Source organism: Populus trichocarpa, chromosome 12 (genome assembly GCF_000002775.5).
Source record: "Populus trichocarpa isolate Nisqually-1 chromosome 12, P.trichocarpa_v4.1, whole genome shotgun sequence".
NCBI lineage: Eukaryota > Viridiplantae > Streptophyta > Magnoliopsida > Malpighiales > Salicaceae > Populus > Populus trichocarpa.
Genome location: NC_037296.2, coordinates 727,780 through 736,739, shown reverse-complemented (window position 1 = coordinate 736,739; position 8,960 = coordinate 727,780). Strand labels below are relative to the sequence as shown.

General features: G+C 42.5%; 1 protein-coding gene across 1 annotated transcript; it reads right to left on the bottom strand.

Annotated features, from left to right (window-relative positions):
- Positions 1–2,649: 2,649 nt before the first annotated feature.
- LOC112328849 (uncharacterized) lies at positions 2,650–8,712 on the bottom strand. Its single transcript, XM_052446050.1, has 4 exons — positions 7,600–8,712; positions 7,141–7,515; positions 6,404–7,011; positions 2,650–5,996 (listed from the first exon to the last, which is right to left on the bottom strand). The coding sequence occupies exons 1-4, from the start codon at positions 8,710–8,712 to the stop codon at positions 2,678–2,680; spliced, it is 5,415 nt and encodes a 1,804-aa protein (XP_052302010.1). The 3' UTR covers positions 2,650–2,677.
- Positions 8,713–8,960: the final 248 nt, after the last annotated feature.

Here is an 8,960-nt window from a genome sequence, read left to right as displayed (position 1 = left end):
AGAAGGGTGTCCCTTGTTGCTGGTTGCTGAGGGGAAGAAGAAAATCAAGGGGAGTGGCGCTAGAAGAAGGGCTGTTCGGGTGTGTGTGGGTCTGTGGGGGAGCTGGACTACGGTGGAGAGAGAGAAAAAAAAAAAAGAAAGGGAAGGCTGTTTGCAGGAAAAACCGGGCAGAAAAGCTTATTTTGTGCCAACTTTGAGCTCCTCTTTTGCCAACCCTTTGAGCATGAAAATTGATCCTATTTATAGGGCCGGACAGAGGGTAATCTCGTCTTCAATAGGAAAAACATCCCAGCCCTTGATTCGCCTTGAGTAATTCAAACCGTTGGTTCAAAGTGTGCACCTCGAACTGCCAAATTTGCAGACTGCCCGAGGTGCACGATTTGGGCCACAAAACGGAGCTGTTCCAAACTTTTTTGACCCGACCGGACCACTCCCCATGATAAATGGGTTCCAGGTGGACATGTCGGTGCATGCTTTGTCGGATTTGGGGGCCAAACGAGGCAGCAAACACGCCTGGAAGTCGGCCACTCGGGCAGCTCGGCGGGGAAGACAGTGAACAGTACCGGGCGATGCGTCGCCTGGTTCCTGCCTCTTTTTTTTTTTTTTTTTTTAAAGTGCAAAACGGTGCCGTTTTGATAAAAATAGGGATTTCTTTGCCAATTTTCAATTTAGTCCTCCGACTTTCAATTTCGTTCAATATTATTCCCTAATTGACCCTAAAACTTCTGATTTGATGCAATTTAGTCCCGACATAACTTCACCTTCGGCCCCAAAGTTACGCGCCTTTTGCAATATGGTCCTTGGTCTCGGATTTATGCAATTTCATCCCTAATTGGCCATTAAACTTCAATATTTATGCAATTAGGCCCCTGATTTGACCTAATAAATTCCTAAAAAATATATTTTGGCCCCAGAACTTAAATTTCTTCTAATTAAAGCCCAAATTGACTTAAAAATCAATTTTTCTTACAATCAAATCTCCTATAAATTCATTTAAAAATCCAATTAAGTCCATAAACATCCAAATTTGGGCTTTTCTCCTCAAATTTCAAATTTCCCTTCTCAACAGGGCTCTCCTCCTTCAAGAATATACTGTCAAAAATCCAATCTTTGTATTTTTAACCTCATTGACCAATTTTCCAACCATTTTCTGAGCGCTTCTGCCTCCTGTGATTTTTCTAACCTCCTTTGACTATATATTTATATATATATTTTGTGGGGACCCAAAAATGGGTTACAACAGATGCCCCCTCTTTATAATGCTTACGGAGCAGAGGTTTTGCATAGTAAGTTTTATAAAGATAAACCCAAAACAGAATTCCCGAAACTGATCTGGTTGAAGCTTGATTGATCTGAAACTTGTCTTTTACAGCAATCCTCCTGAACTTGGAATCCCATCTGGCGATTCCTTTTAACCAACATGAAATATGAGGTCCCATCTGGCGACCTCCTTTAACCAATATCAAAATACGAGATCCCTTCTGGCGATCTCCTTTAATCAATTTGGAATCCCATCTGGCGATTCCTTTTTTAATCAACATGAAAAACGAGGTCCCATCTGGCGACCTTCAAATAGCAAAACACGAGATCCCTTCTGGCGATCTCCTTTAATCAACTTGGAATCCCATCTGGCGATTCCTTTTATTCAAACGAAATATAAGGTCCCATCTGGCGACCTCCAAATAGCGAAATACGAGATCCCTTCTGGCGATCTCCTTCAACTTGGAATCCCATCTGGCGATTCCTATTATTCAACAGGTAATACGAGGTCCCATCTGGCGACCTCCAAATAGCGAAACACGAGATCCCTTCTGGCGATCTCCTTTATTCAACTTGGAATCCCATCTGGCGATTCCTTTTATCCAACATGTAATACGAGGTCCCATCTGGCGACCTTCAAATAGCGAAACACGAGATCCCTTCTGGCGATCTCCTTTAATCAACTTGGAATCCCATCTGGCGATTCCCTATTACCAAAGCTGATATCGATGTCGTTCTTCCTGATGGCAGGGTTCAAACTTTTCATTCTCTCTTTTTCTTGTTCTTCTCGTTGTTCCAGAATCCACTATGGTTCAAAACCGTGATTCTTTGCTATCATCCTCTATGATTCTTTCTTCGTCTCCAATCTTGTTGGAATGCATCAAGGTCTCCTCCTGTAACGATCCATAAAGAACATATATGCAATGATTTATGATTAGATGCCATGCATGCATTCGTACCTGGTTTTGAAACATAGGCCCCATCCTCTTCTTCTAGTTCATGAGATTCCCTCTTAACATAAGCTTGCTTTGGATTCATCTCTTGTGTTGCCTCCTATCATATTCTTGAAGAAGAAGTCTCTGACTTTCTTCAAGTAGTCCTTTTCCCAAAATGTATGACTTATCATTGCCTCTTTGTCATGCTTTTGTCAAATGCTTTTAGCTTGGTTTTCAAATCTATAGGCTTTCGTAAAACTTTTCATGAAAACATTTCTTATTGCCCCCAGTGTAGGGGTGTGATTTTAGTCTGGGCTTTTGTATAAAGAAGAAATTCGTTCAGCCGATGCTAAATTTTTTAGGTGCGATAACAACAAGACATGCACTGTTGGGATTAATGCAAAAAATGATTGTTGTGAGATCAATGCAAAAGAGAAAGAAGTCAATGGCCAAACTTTGCTTTATTGATTTAGGAGCCTACATCAAGCATAATATCTTTTTACAGAGTCAGAATTCACAGGTCGAGCTAGGTCTTCTCCATCCATTCTAGCCAACTTCAGCGCTCCTCCTGAGAATGCCTTCTTTACTATGTAAGGACCCTCGTAATTCGGTGCCCATTTGCTTTGATCGTCTCCAGGTAACGACAATATTTTCTTCAATACTAGATCCCCTTCTTGAAACAACCGCGGTCTAACCTTCTTATCATATGCCTTGGCCATTCGTTTCTGGTAAAGTTGGTGATGACATATTGCAGCTATCCTCTTTTCGCTGATCAAGTTCAGTTGCTCATATCTCACTTTGGCCCACTCAGCCTCTTCTAGTTCGGAATCCATTAATACTCTTAACGATGGGATTTCCACTTCCAACGGCATTACTGCCTCCATACCGTATACCAAAGAATATGGGGTAGTCCCTGTCGAGGTCCTGACTGTAGTGCGGTATGCGTGAAGTGCGAATGACAACATCTCATGCCAATCTCTATATGTGACTACCATTTTCTGAATAATCTTCTTGATGTTCTTGTTGGCGGCTTCTACTGCGCCATTCATCTTTGGTCGGTATGGTGAAGACTTCGAATGCTTGATTTTCCATTTAGTACACAGCTCCGCTATCATTTTGCCATTGAAATTCTGTGCATTATCTGTCACTATCCTTTCAGGAGGACCATATCGACAAATCAAGTCCTTTTCTATAAACCTCTTCACTACGTTCTGTGTTACGTGGGCATATGAACTAGCTTCTACCCATTTTGTGAAGTAGTCAATAGCTACGAGGATGAATCTATGACCATTGCTAGCTTTTGGGTTAACAGGCCCGATCACGTCAATTCCCCACATTGTAAATGGCCAAGGGGATATTAGATTAAATAGAGGAGCTGGTGGCATATTGACCTTGTCACTGTAAACTTGACATTTATGACATTTCCTGACATAATCGATGCAGTCTTTCTCTAGTGTCATCCAAAAATAACCAGCCCTTTGGATTTTCCTCGCTATCATATGCCCGCTAGCATGGGTTGAGCAAATCCCCTCATGGACCTCCCGTAATGCCTTTCTAGCATCTGCCTCATTCAAACACCTTAGTAGGGTCCCATCAAATGATCTTTTGTACAAAATCTCTCCATCTAAATAGAAGTCTATAGCCAACCTTCTCAAAGTTTTCTTATCCGTTTTGGAAGCTCCCACCGGATATTCGTGATTTTGCACAAGGTTCTTGATATCATAATACCAAGGATGTCCGTCTATCTCTCCTTCAACTAAGCAACAATAAGCTGGGTCATTTCTAATGTCAATGTGTACCGGTTGTACCTTGCACTTGAGATCAATGGTAGTCATAGCAGCTAGCGTGGCCAAAGCATCCGCAAAATGGTTCCCCTCCCTTCCCAGATGGGTGAATCTAATTTCTTCAAATTCCTTTGCTAGCGTGGATAGGTATTCCTGGTACGGCCTCAACTTTTCCTCCTTGGTCTGCCATTCCCCTTTAACCTGACAGATAATCAACATTGAATCTCCATATACATCTAACTTCTTTATCTTCAATTCTAATGCCGCTTCTAAACCGAGGATACAAGCTTCATACTCAGCTGTATTGTTGGTGCACTCGAAATGTAGTTTAACCGAAACTGGATATTGTTTCTTATCAGGAGAGATTATTACCGCACCGGCCCCGTTACCATATACATTCACTGCACCGTCAAAAAACATCGTCCACCAATCTGTCTTCTCTTCTTCTTTCTCTATTGACAATATATCTTCATCGGGGAAGTCAAAATCCAAAGGTTCGTAATCTTCAACAGCATTATCGACCAGATGGTCCGCGATTGCACTTCCTTTTACAGCTTTCCTTGTCATGTATACTATGTCATATTCTGCTAATAGAACTTGCCACCTTGCAATTCGACTTGAGAGAAAGGGCTTGTTACAGATATACCTCAGAGGATCCACTTTTGAAATTAACCAAGTGGTATAGTATAACATATAATGTCGCAACCTCTTTGCCGCCCACACCAACGCACAACAAAGCCTTTCTATCTCCGTGTATCTAGACTCACATTCAGTGAATTTCTTACTTAAGTAATAAATAGCTCTTTCCTTCCTTCCGGTTTCATCATGTTGACCCAATACACATCCCATGGCTGCTTCAGTTACTGTTAGATATAATACTAGAGGTTTTCCTGCTACTGGAGGAACCAGTAAAGGTGGATTTTGTAAATAATGCTTGATTTTATTGAATGCCTCCTCACACTCCTCATTCCAGGTTCCAGGATTCTTTTTCCTTAGTAGTCGGAATATAGGTTCACACATCGTTGTTAACTGAGCTATGAACCGAGCAATGTAGTTTAACCTTCCCAAGAATCCTCTTACTTCTTTCTCCGTCTTAGGGGATGACATAGCTTGGATGGCCTTCACTTTATCTGGATCCACCTCTATACCTCTATCACTTACCACAAATCCTAACAGCTTACCCGATTTAACTCCGAATGAACATTTTATAGGATTGAGCCTTAATTCATACTTCCTCAGTCTCTCAAATAACTTCCTCAAAACTTCAACATGATCCTCTTCCCTTTTAGACTTGGCAATCATGTCGTCTACATACACCTCAATTTCCTTGTGCATCATGTCGTGGAACAAAGTCACCATTGCTCTTTGATAGGTTGCTCCTGCATTCTTCAATCCAAATGGCATGACCTTATAGCAGAACGTTCCCCAAGGTGTGACAAAAGTTGTTTTCGTCTTATCCTCCGGAGCCATTTTTATCTGGTTGTATCCTGAAAAACCATCCATAAAGGAATATGTGGAACTCCGGGCAGCGTTGTCTACTAAAACATCTATGTGTGGTAGCGGAAAATCATCCTTGGGGCTAGCTTTATTCAAATTCCGAAAATCCACGCACACTCTAATCTTCCCCTCCTTCTTAGGCACCACAACAATGTTAGATACCCATTGCGGATATCTAACTACTTCTAGAAAACCAGCATCCCATTGCTTCTCGAGTTCTGCCTTGACCTTGATCCAGACATCCAGGTGGGCCCTCCTCAGCTTCTGCTTGACTGGCTTACAACCTTCTTCCAACGGTATCTTGTGTACTACAATATTTGTATCCAAACCAGGCATATCTTCATAGGACCAAGCAAAGACATCTGAATATTCTTGTAATAGGGTGATCATTTTTATCCTTTGTTCAGAAGTAATTAGGGTACCTATTTTTAACTCTTTCTTAAGCTGATCACTGCCCACATTGATGGTTTCGAGTTCCTCGGCGATAGGCTTCCAAGTCTGTTCCTGTTGTTCTACTAGCCTAGTGAATTCACTGATATTGCTTTCATCCCACTCTTCTTCTTCCATAGCTATCACATGCTCGTTCAAGTTTGGCCATTTATTCTTGATGCTAAATGTATGTGATGTTGTGGGAGATCCGCTTTCAGGATTCCTGAAAGCGGGAAGTGTTTGGTGTAAATGCATAAAAAAAAGAAAGCAATTTGTGAAAAGTGCATGATCTCACAATTTATTTAAAGAAAAAGGTGGGCTCCATAACAAGCATAAAATCTAGCTGACATCATGAGCCTTGATTGTCAACTAGAGAAAATAAAAGCAAACATAAGCAATGACAAAAGCATGTTAAGACAAACAAAATTGGTTTACATTTTGAAAACCACTGGAGCTTCTTGGGTCACCCAGTTCTGAAACTTCTCGTCTTGAGCTAACTTGCGCACAAAGGTCTTGGCGGATACTTCTTCTATGGTGTAGACCGTCAGTTGTGGGAGTGCTTCATCTCCCTTTCTTGCTACTGTCTTCATGTCATCTCCTTCCACCTTGTTTTCCCCCAAGGTATTTATGCTCATGTTTGACAGCTCTTGATCAAGGCTTTCGGCTTCTTTATCATGTTGCATTATGTATGCAGCTTTTGGGAATGACACGCTAAGGGGAGGGATTTCCAGCTTTTCTTCATCAGGCTCTCTTCCTTTAATTCTAGCCATCCTTCTTGCCCTTCTCCGACCAGCAGCCCACCGATAATCCTCTTGGTTAGGTTGGTACCCTAGCCCAAATCTTTGAGCAGCACTTTTCATCTTTGCCAGATTAACCCCTTCTGGTATCCCGATAATAAGGTTATACTGAAATGGGATTCCGCGGTTCAAGAAGCATAGACTTGCCATCCTTGCTGCTTCTGAGATCCTTGGCCTTCTTAGCACTGTGTTCTCCGGCACCCAGTCGGTGTTCACAATCTCAAAGGCATGGATATTGTTACCCTTGCAATCACCCGCTTCGATAAAAGGCACAACTACATTCTTTGTCATGGATACTGTCTCCTCGGCCTTGACAGTTACCAACATCCCATTCATGATATACTTCAGGCATTGGTGCAATGACGAAGCTACTGCCCCCGCTGCATGAATCCAAGGTCTTCCTAACAACATACTATAGGAAGGGTGGATATCCATAACCTGAAGTGTTACTAGGAACATTTGTGGTCCCACATATAGCTCCACTTCTAAAGTCCCAATTATTGGCCTAGGCGACCCGTCATACGCTCTGGCCATCATAGTACTTGGCTTAATATGGGATTCATCGATCGGCATTTCTTCTAGCATGTGTTTTGGCAACACGTTAAGGGCCGAGCCATTATCAATGAGTACTTTTCCTATGAGGCAATCCTTGCACCTAACCGTAATGTATAAAGGCTTGTTATGTCCGGTACCTTCAGCATCGAGCTCGTCAGCTGTGAAGTACAGGTAATTCGTTGCATGGATTCTCCCCACTAGGTGCTCCATGGTTTTATGTTCGATGTCTTGGGGTACATATGCCTCATTCAATACCTTCTGCAAGGCGTTTCGATGCGGCTCAGAGCTGAGTATCAAGGACATAAGGGAGATCCTAGCTGGAGTCTTCTTTAGTTGATCCACTATGCAATATTCGCTATGCTTGATCAACTTCAAGAATTCATTCGATTCCTCTTCCGTTACTGGCTTATTAACTTCTAGTGCTTTGTCCAGATCTACCACTTCTTTGCCCTTTGACTTCCTCAACTCCTCGGGCGTAAAGCAACGACCACTCCTGGTCAAACCACTTATCTCAGGCTGGAACAAAGGAAGAGGAGCTCGAACGTTAGAGGCATAACCATAATTATAAGGCATGGCATTGTGATTCCCTATTGTGTAGGGCGGTTTAACCAAGATTAGCCTTGGGGGCCCATAAGCTGTTTGCTGGACCCTGCATACTCCTGTCATTTCATCTTGACCTTCCATCATACTCACCTCACCGCTGCTCTTTATGGGTTCAATCCTCAACTCCTCCATTTTTAGCATTCTTGCAATCTTTTCGCAAAACTCGATGCAATCCTCAATATGATGTCCATCTCTTCCATGGTATTCACAGTAATCATATCCCTCCAAATGGCTCTCCACCTTTGTCTTTAGAAATCCTGATTGTACCAACATGTCGTACAACCTCTTCATGGACACCTTCAACACCTTGCATTGATTTCCCACTTCGATCATGCCTATTCCACTACTATTTGGGGCATGCTTAGGCAATGGGTTTGAATTAACATTGGGCTTGTCCTCAAAGGATACCCATCCCATCTTAATAAGCTCCAACAACCTCTTCTTGAAGGCGTAACAGGTTTCAATCCCATGCCCGGGATTACCCCCATGGTACTCGCAAGCCAACTCGGGCTTGTACCAAATTGGGAATGGTGGTTGTAGTGGTAGTGTAGGGATAGGAGTTATTTGTCCGATGCTCAACAGTTTGGTGTACATGTCCTTCAAAGGCATGGGTAAGGGTGGCAGTTGTTCCGAAGTGTATTTTGTATGGGGTCTTTGGTAGTGATTTTGGTAGTTCGATTGGTTATTTGTTCTATTAGGGGAAAAAGGCTGGTTAAAGTTTATGCGTGAGAATTGAGAGGTAGGTACTTGAGGATTATGGAAATCTACTCTCTTGCCCTTATACCCACCTTCCAGATTGTTAACATCGCCTTCTCTCTTTCTTCCAATGAAACCCTTCTTTTCCAACGGCATCGCTATTCGCCCAGCCTTAATCCCTTGTTCTATCCTCTCAGCTATGCGTACCGCATCATAGAAGTGTTGAGAGGAGCTACCCATTAGGTGCTCATAATAAGGTGCTTTGAAGGTATTGGCAAACAAACTCACCATCTCTGTTTCTATCAAAGGGGGTTGGACATGCATTGCTTCATCCCTCTATCTTTGCGCATAAGCCCTTACTGACTCCTGGCTCCTTTTCTCCATTGCCATTAGACTTGTTCGAT